Source organism: Mauremys reevesii, linkage group 10 (assembly GCF_016161935.1).
Source record: "Mauremys reevesii isolate NIE-2019 linkage group 10, ASM1616193v1, whole genome shotgun sequence".
Taxonomy (NCBI): domain Eukaryota; kingdom Metazoa; phylum Chordata; order Testudines; family Geoemydidae; genus Mauremys; species Mauremys reevesii.
The window spans coordinates 56,261,748-56,284,175 of NC_052632.1; the positions used below are offsets into that span (position 1 = coordinate 56,261,748).

The following is a 22,428-nucleotide window of genomic DNA, read 5'->3' on the forward strand; positions in this document are numbered from 1 at the left end:
CTGGTGGCTATCCATGGAATAGCATTTCAGCAGCTTCCAGACTGGCCGCTGTCCCCTCTTGCTGTAGGAATATAGTGGAGTGGGAGTTCCAAAAGAGCCCAAGGTAGGTAGGTGCCCAGAACCCATTGAAATTTCAGGAGGTGGGTGCCTAACTCCCTGAAGCACCTTTGAAAACCTCAGCCAGAGATCAGGGCAGCTTTGGGATGGAGGCAGGAATTAGAAGGCATATTGGCACCATTGAGTACCGGGTGGCCTACCCTGCTGTGATGCCCTAGACATCCAGAATTACTGACTCAGTCCCCACGCCCTAATTGTAATCAAAATATCTCCCATGGACTCCTTGGGATGCTCTCCAGCCCTTCCCAGACAAAAGCCAGGCAGATTGTTGATGAAGGAGGCCGAGAGTGTTTGAAAATTCCCAGTGGAAATTGCGTGTGTGTGTGTTAGTGTATGGCAATAACTGTACAATTCCCCAGATCCTCCACTTATACTAGGGTGATTTCTCCCCTGAGTTGCTGTTTTTCTTCCCTCTCCAGCTGACAAACTGGACGCTGAGTACATTGAACGGTACCTGGGGCAGCTGACTCCTATGCAGGAAAGCTGCCTGATCCGACTCCGTCAGTGGCTGCAGGAAATGCACAAAGGCAAGGTAGGCAGCCTGGAGAAAAGAAGGGAGATCTCCAGAGAACTGATGGCCTCTCGGAGGCAGCTTTGCTTAGCGGCTTGATTATGTAACTAGGATCCAGGAACCCCTGGGTTCTAACCCCAGCTCTGCTGCTGATTGGCAGTGTGGTCTAGGGCAAATGACTGCTCGGTGCCTCAGTTTCCCCATATAAAAATAGGACTGTGAATAACTCACGTGCTGAGGCTTAATTGATTGTGGAGTGCTGTGTTAAGACAGCTATTTCCTGATAAGCTTTAGGTGAATCTTATTGCTGCTGCCAGCGGCAGTACAGAATACCATGCCATCCTTTCTTCTCTGCTGCTGGTGGTGCTGCCTTCAGAGCTGGGTGCCTGGGAAGCAGCTGCTGCTCTCCCAGCTTCAGGCAGTGCCACTGCCAGCAGCAGTGGAAAGTAAGGGTGACAATACTGTGACCTCCTAATAGGCTTGTGACCCCCTTAAGAACATAAGAATGGCCATACTTGGTCAGACCAAAGGTCCATCTAGCCCAGTATCCTGTATTCTGACAGTGGCCAATGCCAGGTGTCCCAGGTGACCCTTTTGAATCAGGGCCCCCAGTTTGAGAAGCGCGGTGGAGAAAATTTTATGTGGGTTGGTCATGGCATAAATAGCAAATTTCGTGGATGTATAATATAGCTACGAAATTTGATATTTATGCTGTGACCAACCCATGAAAAATGTGTGATTTCTCTGTGGTTTAAGTCGACCCCTTGTAGTATTTATCAAGTGGTCCTGCTTCCCTTCAAAGTCTAGCTTGCTGTGTCTGTGGGGTAGGGTGAGAGAACCTGCTAGTCACACTGTGTGGATCAGTTGAAAACCTACACACATCCCAAGGCTTTTGGCAGACATTGCTCACTAGAGTGGTGGGTGATAACACTTAGCTTTTATCTAGTCCTTTTCCAGGTGGGCTTCATAAGCCAACTTGCCTAGAGGCTGCTTTAATTTTGGGAGGAATTTTGTTTAAATCTATTTTTTATGAAAATTCTATATTTCAAACTTGATGCAGAAACTTCCATATTGAGGGGCAGGGTGTGTCTGTCTGAACTCATGGGAATAGACCACACTCGAACCGAAGAGTAAGTACCTGGTGGGGGTCAGAGTAGAATGATTTGCAAGTGCAGCCAGAGTTGACCACAGCAGTTGGGTGCTGATCCCATGTTGCGTTTGGCTCCCACAGGCCGTATTGGAGATTGTGAGACAAATGTATCCCTGCCGCTCCTCCATTGATTAGAGCACTGTTACACTGGGGAAGAATTCAGCCTTGTGTTTAGTGGGACACTACCGATGGCTGTGGGTTGAAAGGCTGGGGAGGGTGCATGGTTTGTATTCTCCCCTTCCAGACATGCCCAGAAGAGCAAAGCCTGCTGGCATTTCTGGATGGAGATGCCCAGCCAGGGCTGTGCTGTGCAGTGTCAAACGCTTGCGTGGAGGAATTGTGCCTGACTGCTTGATGTTAGCAGTGCTGAGTCCCTGGTTGGGTCTGATGCACAAACCCAAAAAAACCTTGTGCCAGCAGAACTGACGTCCAGGCTCAGCACTGTGAAATGCAAGAGTGGAGGGACATGTTCAAATCTTATTACTCCGGTTTTGGGTCCCTCCCCTCCCATCCTTACTGGGGATTTAGGGGGCTGGAAAATAGTGTGCTGTGTTCCTGGGGAGCAGGGAGGCAGGGGAGCCTCATTACTAACTGCAGCCCTTGATTTGGCTCCTTAGGAGTAGGACTGAGCTGTGAACAGAGCTGCCCGTTTTGTCCTGCCTCACCCGCAGCCAATAGTCCCATGAGGCCTACAGGATAGGTTATGAGGGTGGGTGGGGAACAAAAAGCAAGGCCTTCCTGAAGGTCCCCAGATAGGCTCCAACCCGCTCTCCTTCTCATTCCCTTACCCTGATTAACTAACACTCACAGTCCATGACCAGAGCAGGGGAGAGGGGGAGTGTGCAGAGCTGTGGTGGTTAGGTGGGGTTGAACAAGGCATCTGAGGTAATGACTGCCTGCTCCATTGGTAAGCACTTCTGAGAGGCAGGGAGACCTGGCAAAGAGATTTCTCCTGACCTTCCAAAAGAAAAGAGAGTTCACGTACAGTGCTACAGCTGGCTTCTGTGCATGCTGCTTTACAGCTGGGAGCGGGACTGGGGTAACTGCTTTGGCTTGACACGTCTTCTGCAGTCCATCCAGCAAAACCGCATTGACTCCTGTATCTAATGTGCCAGCTGTCAGACAGCCTGCCCGAGCCATCCTTCGCTGAGAGAGTGACGGGGAGCCACATTTGTGATGGGTCAGGACCCAGGTTTTGAGCTGGAAAGCACAGTGTAAATGCCTGTTTTTGTTTTTTCTTGTAGTCAGAGGCTGGGGAATGGAAGCCGGAAAAGGTAAAATCTGGAGCATGTGAGCAATGTGAAAGAGTTGCCCCTAGGGGTGTGTGTGTGTGTGTATGTGTGTGTACACATGCGCTCTTCTTGGCAGGCGTTTGCTGTGCTGGATCCACTAATAGGGTGAAATTGACTCTGCCTTAGTGACAGCTGTAGGTAGCTTTGTGCACGTCTCATAGGTTTTGTGTATTCCCCATGCCCTTTGTAAGCAGAGTGGATGGTACTGGCAGACCTCATTTATTGCTTCCTTGTCTGCTTTGTAGAAGTATAAACAGCTTATCAGGCGGGTACAGAGTCAGACGCTTGTCCTAGACCATTTGAACTCGCTCTGAGGCGGCTGATCTCTTACTGTGACTTTTTTTAGTTCCAGGGTAAATACATCCCTGTCGCCTCTTCAGAGGCTCATTGCAGATCTCTGTTCGTGGGAGCTTGCCCCTTTGGGTGTTTGTTTTTAAATGAAACACTCCCATTGTCCAGCTGCAGTGTCCATTCTCTGCTCCTTCCACAGCAGCAGTCAAGTGCTTTGCTGAATAAAGTCTTCTCTGGCTGGCCTTCAAGCTATGGAACTGGAGACCGTGAATGATGCAAAAACTGCAGATTCCTACACAGAGCTGTAAGCAATGGTCTGTGTGTTGCTGTTAAAGCAACAGGTATTAGTACACCAATAATGAACTACAGGAGCATCTTCATTTTCCTGCTTATGGAAATTACTGCCTCTGGAATTCTCTCACCCATCCAGCCAAATGCAGTCCCTTGAGTCAAAATCCATTCTGCTAACTTAGCCTTTGAACTTGATTCTCTGTATAACAATACCACCTCATCCTCTCAAAGCTCTGCCTCTGACCCAAATGTAAGTGCTCACTCGTCCCCGTGCATTGCTGTATTAAGAACTGTACCACTGCCCATATCTAGGCTTTCTGACAGACTTTCCTCTGGCGTAGTAAGTAAGCTCTTGCTTTATCTATGTAGTAAGTCGGCACTTGATTTATTTATGTGATCAGCCATGAAGAGTTTGTTGTAACCTGGAGCAACATGACACTTGAAAATGGCAAAACTTTATGTAATAACCACAGTGTGGGGATTCTCTTGACAGAGACTCAAAGGGCTCCCCTGGATGTTATGTTTGATTATTTCTGTAAGGGTTTGAACTAGTGTTGTCAATTCATCACAGTTAACTCACACTATTAACTAAAAAAAATAATCGTGATTAATCACCGTTTTAATAACACTGCTAAGCAATATTTTCTATATTTTCAAATATATTGATTTCAGTTACAACACAGAATACAAAGTGTACAGTGCTCACTTTATATTTTTATTGCAAATGTTTGCACTGTAAAAATGATAAACAAAAGAAATAGTGTTTTTCAATTCACCTCATACAAGTATTGTAGTGCAATCTCCTTATCCTGAAAGTGCAACTTACAAATATAGATTTTTTTTCCCCTACGTAACTGCACTCAAACACAAAACAATGCAAAACTTTAGAGCCTAGAAGTCCACTCAGTCCTCCTCCTTTTTCAGCCAATTGCTCAGACAAACAAGTTTGTTTACATTTATGGGAGATAATGTTGCCCGCTGCTGATTTACAATGTCGCCATAAAATGAGAACAGGCGTTCGCCTGGGACTTTTGTAGCTAGCATTGCAAGTTATTTACGTGGCAGATATGCTAAACAATCATATGCTTCAGCCACCATTCCAGAGGACATGCTTCCATGCTGATAATGCTCGTTTAAAAAAATGAGTTATTTACATCTGTGACTGAACTCCTTGGGGGAGAATTGTATGTCTCCGGTTCTGTTTTACCCTCAGTCTGACATATATTTCATGTTAGATGAGTCATCATCCGAGACTACTATAACATTGTTCATTTTAAGAACACTTTCACTGTAGATTTGACAAAACGCAAAGAAGGTACCGATGTGAGATTTCTAAAAGATAGCTATAGCACTCTACCCAAGGTTATAGACTCTGAAGTGCCTTCCAAAATCTGAGAGGGACGAGGTGTGGAGCATGTTTTCAGAAGTCTTAAAAGAGCAACACTCCGATGCAGGAACTACAGAACCTGAACCACCAAAAAAGAAAATCAACCTTCTGCTGGTGGCATCTGATTAAAATAAACATGCATTGGTCCACACTGCTTTGGGTCGTTATCAAGCAGAACCCATCATCAGCATGGATGCAGGTCCTCTGGAATGGTGGCTGAAACATGAAGGGACATATTAATCTTTAGCACATCTGGCATGTAAATATCTTGCAATGCCGACTACAACAGTGCCATGCGAACACCGGTTCTCACTTTCATGTAACATTGTGAACAAGAAGCGGGCAGCTTTATCATCTGCAAATGTAAACAAACTTGTTTGAGTGATTGGCTGAAGAAGAAATAGGACTAATTGGACTTGTAGGCTCTGAAGTTTTACATTTTTATTTTTGAATGCAGCTATTTTTTGTACATAATTCTACATTAGTAAGTTCAACTTCCATGATAGAGATGCACTACAGTACTTCTATTAGGTGAATTGAAAAATACTTTTTTTTTTTACAGTGCAAATATTTGTAATAAAAAAAAGTGAGCACTGTACACTCTGTATTCTGTATTGTAATTGAAATCAGTATATTTGAAAATGTAGAAAACATCCAAAATATAAATGGTATTCTATTATTGTTTAACAGTGCCATTAATCGTGGTTCACTCTTTTAATCACTTGACAGCTCTAGTTTGAACCAACCTGAGTAGCCCTGTGGATAGCGGCTTCCTCTCAGCACTGAAGTTGTGTGTTCAAACTCTGCTATAAAAAACCCAGCTGTTTCCATATTAGTGTGATTCAGGCAAGTTATTGCCAGCGTTTTTATTAAATAAAATGTTGAGCTCCGACATGGAAACATGTCCATCCTCCCCTCTCCTTCTCCCCGCCCCTCATAGGCAACATGTACAAATGCGATGTTTGCAAAAAATTGGTTAGAAACAATTTGCCCCAGGTGTGCATCTAAGCTACCTACAAACTTATCTGCTTTCTCTCCACTGAATCTGTTCTTAGGGCTTGTCTACATGGTGCATTAGTCCACAGTAGAGGGGTACAAATTCTAATTTGCACCAGCATGTTGCACGCTAACTGGCCCACGTGGACTCTATTAAAAGTTCCCTAGTGCGCGTTGTGTAGGACTGTTTGAAACGGGACTACATTCAGATGCACTAAGGAACTTTTAGTGCATGCCAGCAGGGTCCACACAGGCCAGCTAGTGTGCAGCTTATGAGTGTGTGCTAGAATTGACACCTTTGTAGTGCAGACTAATGCACTATGTAGACAAGCCCTAAGTGTGTCTATTGCAGCTTCATATCGGTATGTGTAACTGAGATTGCTCCAGGCCTGAAATTCCTGGTTGCTTTGCTTCCAGCCCTTCTTTCTATTTTCATTTGCATGTCAGTAAGCTGATAAGAGAGCTTTCCGCCCTGAACACATGTATCGTTTGTGTTACAGTATGGTGCAGGCAGCCCACCTGAGACCATGGCCCTATTACGCTAAATGCCGTAGCAATGCATAGGAAGAGACTGCCCCCGCTTTGAAGAGTTTATAGTCTGAATGAAGATGAGATGCAACACGAGCTTAAACTGAGGCAATGGGGCGAGGAGGAGATTGGAAGATGTAGTTGCAGATTAGCCGTATGCACAACTTGCAATTTCAAGTCAAATTTAGCTTTGTTTGGGATTTATTAATGATCATTGCTGCTGGCCAACTGCCTACCCCGTTAGTAGCTGGCAATTTTATCTTGGGCTTCAAGGTAGAAGTGAATCTCAAGGGATTTGAAGGAAGTCAGAAAGTACTTGCTATCCTGGAGGGTGCCCCATAAGGTGACCAGATAGCAAGTGTAAAACACCAGGACAGGGGTGCGGGTTAATAGGTGCCTATATATGAAAAAGCCACCAAAATTGGGACTGTCCCTATAAAATCGGGACATCTGGTCACCCTAGTGCCCCATGCAGAAGGGACAAAGCACAGAAGTGTTGGTGGGAGAAGTGGACGAACATTTGAGGCTGGTGTGATTAGCTGAAAGCTTGTGGTGGGCCACGTGGTCAGGTACGAGAGGGGATAATGGGCGGGGGGGGTTACACTTTAATGTCATGAAGGGGGCTGTCATGGACAAAGGAGAGGGACTGACCTACTCGGACAAGGCCAGGGTGAAGGTTCAGCAGATAAAAGCCTGCACAAGAGTGTGAGCTGTGTAGTGTTCCAGCTGAAGGGAGCCTTCGGAGGGTGTCTGGTGGTCTATTTATAGACAGCCCAGCTGTGACCAGTCTCCGTAGGGCTAGCACAGTAGCCTTCCTGTAGGCTAGCATGTTGAACAAAGATGCTTTTCACCCTTTGCATGGTGTTGTGTGGCTTTCCTGTCTCTCTTGGGCTCACCCTGCTCTCTGGGGAAGGAACATTGCAGCTTTGTTACTTTTGGGCAGGATTTGCAGGTGGTCTGTCTCAGCTGGTGGGGGAATGTTCTGGGAGACTCTGGCTAACAGAGTTCACTGCAGTTCCCAGCTGTCTATTCAACGCACTGGCTTGCAGTGTTTCCAGAGTGAATATGCATCGCATGTATAGGCCCAGGTAGGTGGGAGGGCTCTATCTCTGGAGGGGAGCTGGGTTTGTCATTTCCCTAGAGTCCTGAATTAGCTGGAGCAGACCAAATGGACTTAGCAGGAGGAAAGAAAATTAAACTTCAGTCCTTCTCCATGCCTGTGAGGAGCTAGAAGCTTCTTTGCATCTCATTGGTGTTTGTGGGAGGGGAGTGCTGGCAGCGGTGCAGTCCAAGTTCTTTGGGATGAGTGCATCTCCTCTGTCTCTCAGATCCCCAAAGATGAGCATATCCTTCGATTCCTGAGGGCTCGCGATTTCAACATTGACAAGGCTCGCGAGATGCTCTGCCAGTCGCTGACTTGGCGCAAGCAGTACCAGGTGGATTACATCTTGCAGACCTGGAGACCCCCATCCCTGCTGGAGGAGTACTACACCGGAGGGTGGCATTACCAGGACAAAGGTAGGACGGTGCATCTGCACCACCAGTGCAATGACCTATGGCTCTGTGCAGACAGCTGGGCTGGCAGGTTACACCGTAGCATGGTGAAGCATCCTAGCATGGATACATTTCCTAATACATATGAATGTACTGATTTTTGTCAAAGCAATCTTTGTTTTTGTACATGCAGATGAGGCTGAATCTGGCTGGCCTAAAGCTCCCCTTGATAGGAATATGCTTTGGGCACCATTTTTTTTCCCTTTGAATTTTTAAGAAAATGTCCCGCTTATAGGTAAGCAACTCTGTTTACAGTGGAAGCTTCTCCTACCCAAGTGCTCCATCCCTTCTTGGAAGGGTCTGCCCCCTAAGGAGATGAGTAGGTCAGACACCATCCAATTCAACCGACAGCCTCTCTCTGAGCTGCTGGCAAGGCTGTTGTGATATCATCACCTTCCCACTGAAGACTGGATTAAGACCATCAGACACCTAACCATCTTAGGCCAATGTTGATCTGTGGCATGAATAAAAGAGAATCTATAGCTCATTTCCCCCCAGCCCCCACCAGGCTATTCCATCTCCCAGGCACCTGGCCTATTTATTACTAACAAGAAGCTGCGGTTAGATTGGCCATTTGAATGCTACTTTTCTTCAGCAGAGTTTCCAGGTTCTTTGCAGGATCCCACGTTTGCGGGCTTACAACTTGTGTTCTCCCTCTAACTTTTTTGTTTGTTCTTTGCTTTGAAGATGGCCGCCCCCTCTACATCCTCCGCCTCGGTCAGATGGACACAAAAGGTTTGGTGAAGGCCCTGGGAGAAGAGTCGCTCCTGCGACACGTAAGGGATGCTTTTATTACCTATATAACTTCAGCTGCTACAGTTTCTCTGAGAGATTTAGATGATGTGCAAATCACAGCAGCAGGCCCACATGGGAAGAAGGGATCCACTTGACTAGCAGATGAAGAAATTGGTTCTAATACCATATATCAGTTGGCCTTGTGTATCTCATCAAATGTTGATGGCAATAAGGTTCAGCATGCAGTACAGGGGCACTATATGGCCGCATCTTACCAGATACAAATTTAGAGGCAAATTCTTCATTATCTTCAACAGTTAGGCCATCACGGAACCTGGCACCTGGTTGATACAGTGGCTATTAGGGTTTATCTAAATGAGCACTAAGGTGCATCTACAATGGATTCCCAGCTCGTGTAGATGTACCTAACCTAGTTCTGCTCAAGTCAGCTTGCCAAAAATAGCAGTGTAGCCATGGCTTGGATTAGCTGCTTTAATACGTACCCAGGGGGTCCAGGCAGGTACATGCTTGGGTAGCTAGCATGAGTCACTGCCCATGCTATCCTGGCTACACTGCTGTTTTTAGCGTGCCAGCTCAAGCACAGAGCCCGACCTTGATGTCTATTGGCACAGTTCCCACTACAGCACATGCTTACTTTGCCATTACCTTTGAACAAAGAGCAGCAGCTGGTCTCCTCTCCAGCATCCGAGCTCTTCTCAGTGCAGGAGAGAGAGGGGAGCATGGTTGGGGAATCAGTTCTGACTCCTGTTTCGGAATGCCTCCTCAGCCCCCATGCTACCAGGCAGCTCTATATTACTCCTCTCGTGTAGGGTCTTTAGTGGCATGCATAGCGGTATAGCTCCTCCCAACCCCCAACGTACTCTCCAGTCCAAAGTGGGGCAAGGCCCAGCCATGGTGCAAATGCAGCAGCAGGAAGTTCTCTGATGCCAGGGCAATTCTCTTTTGGTGATTTGCAGCTGGATTGTGGCCCTTACATTACCCAAATGATGCAAAGCACCCATAGCTGGGTTTGAGAATCTGGTACACAGGGCCTTGGGGTCTTCAACACACAGGCCTTGTAAACTCGGTAGAACTGATTTTTCAGCAGAGAGAACCTTTCCAGAAATCTCGTTTCTTGTTCTGTGTACACGTAACATGGCTGGTGTGTCCCTTTTATCATAATAGGCTGTTTTGGCTCCAGCTCCCTGTTCGTGTGATTTCCTCAGTGTTCCCCCATGGTGGAATAGGAGATGGGGGTCTCTTCTTTGGGTGTGTTGCCAAGGTAACCCACAGTCTGTGCGTGCTCTTTCTCTCTCGTATATTTCAGGTTTTGTCCATTAACGAGCAGGGACAAAAGAGGTGTGAGGAAAACACCAATCTGTTTGGCCGTCCCATCACGTTAGTATGCATTTAACTGTGTTAAGGCCCTGGTATGGTGTGAGCCAGCGAGGTGGAAGTAACATTTCAGAGAAAGTGTTTAAGATATCTGGGATTTTACTGAAATAAGTAACTGGAATTCTTAGGCCCAAGCCACAGACAGGAGTATTTTGTTTGCATCAATCCCTACTCTAGCCAAGGCAGGGGTGTCTGTGGTACCATATGTACTGGACTTAGACTAGATGAAATGTACAACTTGATATGAAGGAAAACAAGGCTATTTGTCCCCAATCACATTGTCCAGCTTTTCTGCCACATTCCAGGTGGATCTTCTACCTGATGCCTTGGTGATCCCAATCCAGCTGCTTGAAGCCTGTAGTTCTGGCTCCGTTTACACAGCATCAGGTTTTTAACTAATGCAAAATAACTCTTTAGTGCCATGACAGTAGTGCCCAGATTGTGTCTTGGTGGATCTAAAAGAGCCATTCGCTCAAGGGCCTGAGCACCCTTAACCACCTCGAAGCGTTGCCCTCCCTGGGAGGAGGAATGCATTCTGTGCACTGAAAATACCTTTGGACTCCAGCCATCTGCTGCTCATATGGTGGGGAGTAGTTGTTGCTCCACTGGTACTGCCAGTCACCCCTAGGTTTAATAGAAAGTGTAAGATAAAAGATTTTTGAGCAACTCTTATTTGTGCTGGCTGGGCAGGTGCTGTGTTGGTGACGAATGGGGATATTGCAGCGCAGCAGGGACCTCTCCAATTCTTCTGTGCATTTCAGATCCTGGACGTGTCTGGTAGATTTGGAAGGGCTGAACATGCGTCACTTGTGGCGGCCTGGAGTTAAGGCGCTCCTTCGGATAATTGAGGTTGTAGAGGACAATTACCCTGAGACACTGGGGAGGCTACTGATCGTGCGAGCACCACGGGTTTTCCCTGTGCTGTGGACTCTGGTAAATGAAATCCTTACAGTACAGACAGTGAGAACTGGGCCAGTGCCACAAGTGGCTAAAACTTCTAGGCCTGGAAATGTTCTGCATCATTGGAGGGTTATGGAGGAAAAAGCTCTCAGGCAATCTGTCATTGGACTGAGGAGAGCTAGACACTGCTCATTGGCAGAGCTCTGGAATTAGCCATAGTACTGCCACAGAGCAATATATGTTGCTTTCACATCACTTTTAGCCTCTGCCATCCTGCCAGCGCTGACCAGAGTTTGGGATCTACACTCTGAGCTCTCACATGGTGCTGTGCTGCATTACCACCAACCGACAGGCTAGCTCTTGGGACTCTCTCTCATACCAATATGCAAGAGTGGTGCCAATAAAAAGCTGCGGTTGGCACAGGTTTGAGTGGCAAAGATAAACTGCTTTTAAATCCCACTCGAGAGAGCACTGGAGAATAAAGTAACGAATGTGACCCTGGCTAGGGCCTGCTGAGTGTATAGGCCACAGAACTGACAAAGACCAATGCAGTTCTGGAATAGTGTTGAGAATGGGGAGGTGACTTCTAGTTTTATCTAACGTGGGGGGATGGTGGGGGAACCCTGTGAGAGAATGGAAATATTTCTGTGTATAGCCTATTCTGGTTCAGGGCCATCCACTTCCCTGTGGACTCCAGTCCATGGTGCTAGGAGGGTTTCTGGAATGTGGTGCAATATCCTCTCCCATTACAGTCCATGCCATAAGAACATCACCTTCTGTCCAACTGTATTTCAGGTTAGTCCCTTCATCAATGAAAACACCAGGCAGAAGTTCCTCATCTACAGCGGCAATAACTACCAGGGTCCTGGAGGGCTTGTAGACTATCTGGACAAAGACGTGATTCCAGATTTCCTTGGAGGAGAATGTATGGTGAGTTTCCCTTACTTTTGTGTAAGATGAATCTGAGGTACACTGTCTTCCTGGGGGCCTCTCCCTTCCCAACTCCCTTAGTCCTTCCACTCCTTCCCTTGGAGTAGTTACCTTTCTAGACTGGTAGTGCCCGAAGGCCCACACCGGACTGGGGACCCATGATGCTGGGTGCTGAGATTATCCTTGCCTCTGAGCTCACCTTTGGACAGGTGGCATTTTGCTGAGGAAGCCTTTTATGAGGGAGATGCGTTTAGATATTCTTACCCTTCTGCTCTTATGACTGCGTTGACCTTGAATGTTATGGAAGAACAGAACTTTGGTCCTTGGCCGTCGAGAGTTCTTCCTCAAGTCAGTGTGGTTTTCCTTGGGTTATTCGGGTCTCTGTCTTCATCTTGCTTAAAAAAAATAAATACCTGAAAGGATGGGTTGAGCCACAGGCTAGAGATCGGTGATCATGTCCCAATCCCATGACATAGCATCAAAATATGACTCCACTGCTTCAGTTGTCAAAGGGCATCCAGATTAGCACAGGTCTAAAAATATCTGGCCCAGCTACTTTAGTGCCTATTGGATTAGGGAGATGATTAAAGGGACACGACCAGACTAAAAAAAATAAACCAACACATCATGTGTATAAGACTCTCGATTTGATTTTTTGGGGGGTTTATGCATAATTCATGCATTACAGGTAATGTGCCTTTAGTCTGAGCTTTAAAATATTAGAACTGTTGTTTTCATATTTTTGATATCAGCCACTGAAGCCACTTTCTTTGAACCTTGTTAACTTCATGGAATATTGTGCGGGCACTTGTGTTCTTCTTGTAGGTTGCCCAGAAGCTTCTCAATAAATTATATTAAATTGAAATAATGAAAAAGACCTTAATTTACTTTTCATCATTTATGCTGCTCACCAGGTCACACCCCCTTCAGACAATGAAAATACAATGATGAGTGTCACTTATTTCTCGTCAATGTTTTGCTTTCGGGCTGTGTGGTGCTAGCACCATGGTGCAATGGTTGGATTCCGGACTCTGCTTGGAGCATTTAAAATTAAGCCAGGGCTCTTCACTGACACATCATGGTAAAATTTCAAATAATATTACATGTTGTAACACTGTCTCTTAAAGACAAGAACACTCTGAATCGGAGTCCCAACCTAACTGATGGTCACAAAGAGCAGGGGCCAGATCCTACTGGTGTAAAGCCAATGGAGCTATGACGTTTTACACCAGCTGAGGATCTGATGTTTCATAATAGGTAACTGGGTATATTAGGGGTATCTAGATATTACCATAAATGTTAGTTTCAGTAGACGTCCCAGTACAGATGTCTGTCTCTCTCTGGTTCTTACAGTGCAACGTCCCTGAGGGTGGACTCGTCCCCAAGTCACTTTATCAAACAGATGAAGAACCGGAGAACTCTGATCACATCCGACTATGGACAGAAACCATCTACCACTCTGCAAATGTTCTTAAAGGGGCTCCCCACGAGGTACAGACCAACCTTGTGCTGTTCTGGGGAAGGCAGGGAGGCGATTCCAAGGGGCTGAGCTGTAGATTTGTTCTTGGGAAGGCTGGGATAGAGCAGTGAAGGGATCCCAGCATGTAAGTGCTGGACATGTTCCAGCAGCACAGTGCTCGGCAGGGGATGGCTGAGATAACACAGCCAGCATTTCAGAGGTGTGTGGCAGTTAAGAACAGTAATTTGAGGGTCAGGAAGCAGTTTCTCTAGTCTCTGGTGTAACTTGTCTGTGTACCCACTGTAGCACCTTCCTCCTTTTTCTGGAGAAATAGACTCCATTGGCTTCCCCACCAATATCCTTGTGTCCATTATTTATCATGCCTCTGATCTTGTGGGAGAAGAGAACGTGAGCTGGGAATATTCAGGTGTAATCAGAAAGGACAAAGTTGGGGAGAGGAATCCTTTGCACCCATTTCTAACCATGGACGATGGCTCATTCTGACTCAGGCTGTTCGATTTCCCTATGCAACAGCCAGTTGGAACCCCACAATTAGCCGTTCTAAAGCTGTCCACAGTTGAGCCCCAGAAACCTTTGCTTTGGTGCCAATTGTGCTTGAGAGGGGTACCACGGGAACTGGCACGATACTTTGTAAGGCGCTGCTGATGCAGGAGAAGGTTGTGGTGAAAGTGGCTGAGCAGATCCACAGCAGTGAAATCTGGGATCAGCTCATGACCCCCTGGGGAGCTGAGAATTGCAGCAGTAATGGATTCTAAGACTATAGGAGCTAGACAGATTTGTGTGCGATGGGAAGGTAGGAGGATGTTGGATCTCACCTGAAGACCAAGCCCATAAAACCTGCTTGTTTTGCTGCTTGTTTAGATCGTTGTGGAAATCCTGGAGGGTGAGTCTGTGATCACGTGGGACTTTGACATCCTGAAGGGAGATGTGGTGTTCTGCCTCTTTCACTCCAAGCGAGCGCCCGAGACCAGTCGCAAAGAGGCCACATCATCAAGTGCTTCGACTGCTGGGGACAACGTGCAGCTAATCGATAAGAGCTGGGTTCTGGGGGTGGATTATAGCCGCATGGAGTCTCCGCTGGTGTGCCGGGAAGGAGAGAGCATCCAGGTTGGATGTCCTGCCACCTCTTGACCTCTAAACAGCTATGTTAAACCAGTGTAATGTTTAGAACCTGGTAGTGGAGGATATATGTGACTGTTGAGCAGGCAGTAGCAGTTTTCATTGACGTTTTTCTGCAAAACTTTAACAAATTCCAGAATCCCATGGTTAAAAATACCCCAAACAATGGGGACTGGAAATCCTCCACTGCAAGGGAATAGAGGCTCTTTTCACAGCTCTCTGCATATGAACTAGACTCCCTAAGGAAGTGCATAGCATGGCAGTACCTGACTTAAGGTATGTCTACACTACCTGCTGGATCGGCGGGTAGTGATCGATCCCCGAACGCGCTCCCCGTCGACTCTGGAACTTCACCAGGGCGAGAGGCGGAAGTGGAGTTGACGGGGGAGCGGTGGCCATCGATCCCGCGCTGCAAGGACGCGAAGTAAGTCGACGTAAGATACGTCGACTTCAGCTACACTATTCTCGTAGGATTAATACATGCAGCATCCTGCAAGCATTCCATAAATTCTAAACACATTCTCATAACTCTAATATCTATTTTAACTCTACTAACACACAGGGAAGCCAGACTGGTTTCCAGCTATGCATTTGTTAGTCTTCAGTGAGGCCTGGGGCCTTGGCATGAGCTTGCATTTGGTCTGCCAATGTCGCAGTGCTCTGTTGGAGACTTGTAAGCAATAGGTCATGATCAAAAGCCAACTGAATTCATGGGCTTTGGCTCAGGCCCATAATGTTACCTGGGTGATGTGTACATTGGTTTCACTAGTTTGATGTTAGTTAACTTTTTGTTTTGCATCACGGGGTGGGGGAAGAGAAGGCCCTGCTCCCACCCTTTCCCCCCCACCCCCGCCCCGGCTTCCTGAGATTCACCATGACTCTCAACCAGCCAGTAAAACAGAAGGTTTATTTAGACAACAGGAACACAGTCCAAAACAGGTCTTGCCAGTACAGACAACAGGACCCCCTTTAGTTAGGTCCGTCTGGGGGCCCCAGGGAGGCCACAACCCCATTGGGAAACCCAAGCCCCATCGGAGTGCCCCTCTCCATTTCCCAGTCAGCTCCAAACTGAAACTCCCTCCAGCCTCTCATTCAGCCTCCCCCCAGCTCCTCCCCCAGCCTTTGTGTCCTTTGTCCAGTTTCCAGGGCAGAGGTGTTACCTGGCTTCCAACCCCCCTCTTGGGTTCTCATGTTACATGCTCAGGTATCCTCCCTTCCCCAATGCAGACCGTCCCAGCAAAACTCCTCTGCAACCTTCCCAGGTCAACACTCCCCACTCAGCATTCAAAGAACACATCAAGAACGTTCCCACTTCGTTTTTTAAAAACTTTTTTAAAAAAGGGTGTGATTATTTTTTTCAGACACTTGGCAGTCACTTGATGGTGCTCTTTGTCCATCTCTTACAGGGATCTCATGTGACTCGTTGGCCTGGCTTTTATGTTCTGCAGTGGAAAATGCACAGCTCTTTGCCCTGCTCTGGCACCAGCCTCCATCGAGTAGATGATGTCCTGGCTTCTTTGCAAGTTTCCAGTCACAAGTGTAAACTCATGTACTACTTTGAGGTGCTTGCATCCAAGGATTTCAGGTAGGAGCCATGCTGAGGGATAGGGTAATGTGTGTCTTGCAATAGAGGAACAGTCTAGCAAAGCAGACTGTGACTCTGGAATGTATCTAATCTTTAAAATGTCTGTGGCGCACAACATGGAAAACGGATACAAGTAGATTGGTCGTCTCCTTTAGAGAGATTTCCCTTTGTTAGTACCAGATGGAGCCTTGACACATCCTTGATCTTGGTGGGAAGTGAAGTTTTCCCTTTGTAAGGGCCATGACTTGACTATACATCCTCTGGAGGAATTACTCACTGCATGTATTGCCTGACCCCAAATGTCTTTAATAGTCACTGTGGCTTCATGAAGGGGCGTGGAACACTGTTACTTGGGAGACCAGTGCTTAGGGGTAACTTCATAGCATGTTCTTTCCAGACCATTGGGCAAAGTAACCAAGTGCTATGTCTGGGGTTCAAAGAGGATATTGATCACATGACAACAGACTTGTCTGCTGAATAAGTCTGACACAGAGGAAACCTGCAGAGTATTTGTACACCCTAATGGTTTAATGGGTAAAAAACCCACATTTCTATGGTGCCTCCTAGCAGAAAAGTTCAGTGTTTTACAGTCAACTAACCCTCAGAGCAGGATACTGAAAGAAAAGGGGGGGGGGGGGGGGGTTGGTGGTTGTTTTTTGTTTGCTTGTTTGTTTGTTTTTAAAGTTGAAGGCACCAATATGACATGACTTGCTGAGTCAGTGGCAGAGAATACCAAAGAACCCAGCATTCTTAATTCTAACCATTCAAACTTACTTCCCAGTGCTGTGGTTGAGGGGAAAAACGTGGTAGTGGAAAGTGGCTATAACTGTAATAAATAGAACCTCAGACTACCACAGTGTCGGGAAGTCTGGGTACCAATGCCAGATGTATTCAGTGAGGGAGAAACTGTGATCTGATGCTGGCAGCCCACAGCAAACAGACCCTTCTCAATTCAGCTTGTGGCAGCTCTTTTGATAGCATCCAGTGTGCCATTAATTGCTCGCTTAACTGTTTCTCTGCCCACACACTGTATATACAGCCCCAGAGAGCTTACTATGCCCTACCCCCATGATAACTATTATAGATGAGTCATCACCTCTGTAGAAAGTACAAGGGTGCTAATATCCCTGGCTGTGACCATTTAATTCCTCTTTGTGGCACCTAAGTACCTTGAATGTCTCTACATTTGGAGAGACCACAGGGATAGAGTGAAAAATCCCACTTTGCACATCACTGGAAATAAAGTAATGAAATCTCGGATGCACTCTAGTATCAATAAGTAGCTGTATGTGTAACAAACATATCTGTTTTCTTTCATCCCAGGGGGTCCATGTCAAGCCTGGAATCCTGCAACAGTGGCTTTTCCCAGCTCAGTGCAGCCACGACATCTTCCAACCAATCCCAGAGCAGCTCCCTCATTTCTAGATAGCGTGGCGTAGGCTTCTATTGACCTCTGAAATGTTACATCTGTGCTTGGAGGCCTCCCTCCAGGGCAGCTCTGGGGACCAACCCAAAGAGGCTGCAGTGTGCCTCCGCGTCAAGGCTTTGGGGGCAGTCATTCATAAGACCACGAGTAGCAGCAGTCTGGGGAACTCTTTGGAATCTATTTTCAGTAAGAGACGTGTGACTTTTCAATCTGCAAACTGGATTCCGTTGAAAGGCCTATGTACCAGTTGTGTTTTAACAGACCTGTGTTTTAGGGTGAATATCACTTTGCATGAATCTGTGTATTACTAAGGTCAAAGGGCTTTTTCCAATCAGTCCTATTTCTACATACGATAGAGGAGACTGATGTGGCCTTATCTGTAATGACCCGTAGAACTAGACTTATTCACATGTAGCAAAATTAGTCTAGTTTTTCTGGGCGCCTGCAATACCAATGACACTCAAGGTACAGTGGGTGTTTCAGCAGCAGGGACTTGAAGCAAATTGTAAATAAATACCAGAATACAGGCCAGTACCTGTACAGGCCAGGGTGGGGGGGGGAAGTGGAGAAACTTCCAAGGTAACCCAAACCTGAAACCTCTCCCAATCCAATTGGATGTTGCTTGGAAGTACTTTCAATTTTTTGTTAAAACAGTATTTCCTACAGTGCGTAGGCAGAAAGCCTACCTCCAGCAAGCAAGTCCTTTCTTAAAGACACCCACTTGTCTTTATTTCCTCCTCAGGTTTATGAGCAATAAATGAGTGTTTCTCTGACCCATCCCATCAGACATGGTGGGAATCGAATCACATTATAAAGGGCTAAGAAAAGCAATATGTTCTTTCCTTAAAGGCACAAAGTTTTATGGCAGCATTATAGGAGCTGCTCCTTTAAAAACGGGCTAACTTGTAGAGGAGAGAACTCTCTCTCTTTTTCTAAAGTACGCGTGCATGTGTATTTAAACACTTAATGAAACATATTTATTCAAATTGTATCATAGCTTATTTTAAATTATTGTTTATTTATAATGTCAGTGATAACTATTTATTGAACCTGATCACCTTTTTTAACCAGCTGCACTTTTTTGTTTTAAAAGGGAACGGCGGATCTTGAATCCCACAGACCTTTAGATTTCATTTCTAGTCTCTGTGGCAGCTGGGCATCTTACCGTTCAGGGCTGTAGCACTCAGGGCAGCGTGTCATCTCTTCTCCCAAAGCTCATGGGAGTGGCCCCACTGACTTCAAGATTACTCGCGTGAGTAAGGGTTTGCAAGAGCAGGGACCGAGCTTGTGGATGTTATTGGCAGGGAGGGAGCATTAAGAGCTGTTGAAGATATGTTCTTGTACAATCTCTGCTGATTACATCAGTGACGGACGTATTGCAAAAGGAGTAAGAACCCAGTTAAAATAATTTACATGGCAGAAAAGAAGTAACCTGTATTCTTTCCTCAAGTACTAGGAAGTTAGAAAAACAGGTGGTCAATACCGAGCTGCTTCTGGGCAGTATTTGTAACTAACAGACATGCAAGAGGTATTCCTCAATAAGCAGTTTATCTTCTCTGCCCCAACCATCCCTAACTGTTTTCACTATCTTCATTTGCTTGTTTCTAGGCACAGGGCACTGCCAGAACGGGGAGGAGGTGGGGGTACTAATTGATAACTGGAGCAATGTACATAAGAAAGTTAGTGTATAAATATGTAGGCTGGATTTTCAAAAGCTCCAGTGACAGCGCGACCAGCTACACAGTAAAACCTACTAAATAAGAACGAACATCAGGGACTCTTCCAAGCATTTGTCAGTGTTTCATTATCTCCATCAAGTGAACGAGGGTTTTGCCTTTCTCAGGTAGGGGCTGCCATTTTAATGATACCTCTCAACCAAGTCCCAGTTTAATGCAAAGAGGGAATGGAAAATGGGCTTCACCATGAGAGAGCCCTGGAAATCAAAGTTGGCGAGAGCGAGTGTATTTGTACCCACATACACAAAGTTGCTTTAACCACAGTTGACTCGCTTTCTAAAAACCATTACTCAATTTACTGTATAACTTTTAAACTGTTTTGATTTCTAGCACTTTCCAACAGCAAAGCCCAAGTCCTATTCTGGGCCATATTTCCAGATGGCTGCTTGTTTCTTGGTTTGACAGTTAAGTTTTTTCACATTTACTCTGTCCCTGTGCGAATAGTTCTCCTTCATCCAGTAAAAAGTCCTGAAGGTGGAATTCTCAGCTTAGAATTTATTACGCACCTGCACATTCTGAACTGAGATGGGGGAACAAGAGCCTTAAGTGGAAGGGGTATAGGCCAGGGGATGGCTCACTCCTGCTGTCTTTCTAGGGCTTCTTACAAGGGCCAGTGGTGTTTCCCATGATCCTGGAACGTCAATCTCCCATGCACTGAGTACCATGTATGAGGTTACACTGTAATTCCAGACGTGGGACAAAGTAAAACTCCTCATAAAGCTCACTTCTTCAGAGCATGCTCCAGTGACTGGAGCGCAAGGTGATTGGTGTCCTGGGTTCTATTCACAGCTCCCCATTGATTCCTTGTGATCCAGAGCAAATTCTTTAGGCTAGAACAGTGACACTCAGACTGAGCTCCTGAGCTGCAAGTGGCTCTTTAACATGTCTCTGTGGCTCTTCGCAACACATGATATTAAAATACCATGTGATTTTAATTATGAACCAATCAGGATGCTTTTACTATGTTGTTAACCAATTGTAGTTGATAAAATAATAATACTTGGGTCAGTCATTTTGTGTGTGTGTGTATATATAAATACATACACTAAAATTTCCCCTGCCAGACCGTTTAAAGATGAATATATAGCACTACAGTAAATGAAACAATGCGTTCCCACTCTGGCAGCTCTCTTGGGTAATGTTGATCATTAATTTGGCTCCTAAACCACTGAGGTCTGAGGATCACTGGGATAGAACTTTCAAAAGTCCAATGATAGACCCCTGTAAGTTTTAGAAGTGCTGAGCACCTGTTGAAGTCAATGGAGCTGTGGCTGTGCCACACTTCTGGAAAATCAGGCCCAGCTGTCTAATTGGGCACCCAGAATGAAATCACTTCTGTAAATTTGGGCTTTAATCTCTTTTTGTTTGTTACTCCATCTGTAAAATGCACACAATACCTACCTCACAGGCTCATTGCAAGGTTGACATTTGTAAAGGCTTTGGAGATCTTGAGAGGAAAGGCAAAGTGTTACATGACCATCTCTATAGCTTAAAAATCAGATGGCCATATTTACACCTTGACTCGTGTGGGTCTGCAAATATACCCCAACTTGCTGTGTCCCCGATTGTGTATAAAACGTGATTTGCATTGAACTCTGGGTGCCAGACTACATTTCTATTGTCATGCAGGGGCAAAAGCCAGAATGTTCCAGTTGAGTTCAGGGCTTGTGGCTAAATATTTAAATGGGGTTTGTTTTAAAGGGGCTTTTTTTATTGTCCTGCATGGACCACAAACTTAGTTTTGCAGAAGGGCTGAGAGGGACTTGAGTCCAAGTGGCCTTGATCTGACTGAAGCAGCACTGCTAGATTTTCTTCCCAGCAGCCCATGTACGGAGAGAACCAAAATGAGTGAGTGTTCTGGAGCACAAAAATCATACTAATAAAGCACTATTGTATTTTTTTCTCTGTTAGGGATAGACTGTAAATTCCCTTTGATATGGATCCTTTCTCTATATTGTTTTCCTACTGTGGAAAATGTGTCGAAACAATCTTCTATTGGATGATTTAGCTAGTGAAATGCTGAGCTATGGTGATGATTCAGTGTTAGAGGATTAGGATACTATTTCAGACATTGTTTGAATAGTCTTTGTTTTGCATTTACAATCCCAGAGCCCAGGGCTGGACTTCAGTGGCACATTGCTGCTTAAAAGGTGGCAGTTGCACTCACCTTGCCTACAGTCTTGCAAACAAGACAGACTCTGATGCCCTACTCCAAAGGTCATTTTAACTGGTCAATTTAAAAACTGGTTGGTGGGAAAAGGGCCAGAATCTGCAGGTCCTACCTACTGAACTCAGGTGCTAAGCTGTCACGTGTTTAACATATCTGCTAAGGCCAGTTGTATCAGCAAAGCCAGTGACCTTCTTTTGAAATGCAGTTCACTTCCTCACCCTCCTCATGCTAATGGTCATGTAATTATACTGTGAGACCCTTCTTTACAGGTTAAGGCTGAAAGACTATTTGAAGGGCATTTGTCAGCACCTTCTGCCTGGTGTTGGTTTTCTATGCTCCCAGCACAGACTTGAGAAAATTCTTCTAACTAGCCATAAAGGATGTTCACTGTCAGCATTGACCATGAATCAGTTTTAATGGCACTGTAACACTTCCATGCTATCTGTGTATAAAGACTAAATGAGCATTAATTTTTATTTTTTTTAGGTAAATGTACTATTTTCCCCACTCAACCTGCTCCTGTCTTAACTTTTATACAAGGGTCTTGATTCTTGTCAGCAAAAAAAAACAAACCCTTGTTCTGAGAATTCAGAGCATGCTACTGGAATACACAGGGTGCTTTGTGACATATTACTGAGCAACAAATGTGAAGCTATAGATGCTGTACTTATGGCAGTTGGAAGTTGAAGTTACCAGCTGTAATTTTCTGCTGTCCATATTTCTGTAACTTAAAAATAAAATGAATAAACCAATAAATTTTTTTTTGAGATTACTAAATATTGCAGTTGTGGTATCTGTCAGGTAATCTAAGGCATTTATATATAGTGTATCTATT

At 45.6% G+C, this 22,428-nt stretch overlaps 1 protein-coding gene across 9 annotated transcripts in view; it reads left to right on the top strand.

Annotated features, from left to right (window-relative positions):
* The window catches only part of SEC14L5 (SEC14 like lipid binding 5), a 59,396-nt gene extending 37,135 nt beyond the window's left edge, over positions 1-22,261 (top strand). For 4 of the 9 annotated variants that reach the window (XM_039490885.1, XM_039490886.1, XM_039490890.1 and 1 more), the window contains 11 exons: positions 537-649; positions 3,023-3,052; positions 7,892-8,081; positions 8,805-8,893; positions 10,180-10,250; positions 11,009-11,180; positions 11,943-12,077; positions 13,431-13,568; positions 14,419-14,664; positions 16,083-16,261; positions 17,585-22,069. In XM_039490885.1, coding sequence (XP_039346819.1) covers positions 537-649; positions 3,023-3,052; positions 7,892-8,081; positions 8,805-8,893; positions 10,180-10,250; positions 11,009-11,180; positions 11,943-12,077; positions 13,431-13,568; positions 14,419-14,664; positions 16,083-16,261; positions 17,585-17,690 — 1,469 coding nt within the window. In that variant the 3' untranslated portion in view covers positions 17,691-22,069. Of the gene's footprint in view, positions 1-536; positions 650-3,022; positions 3,053-7,891; positions 8,082-8,804; positions 8,894-10,179; positions 10,251-11,008; positions 11,181-11,942; positions 12,078-13,430; positions 13,569-14,418; positions 14,665-16,082; positions 16,262-17,584 lie in introns of all 9 variants that reach the window. The other 5 variants (XR_005585345.1, XR_005585343.1, XR_005585344.1 and 2 more) reach the window with 5 other exon arrangements.
* The last annotated feature ends 167 nt before the right edge of the window (positions 22,262-22,428 follow it).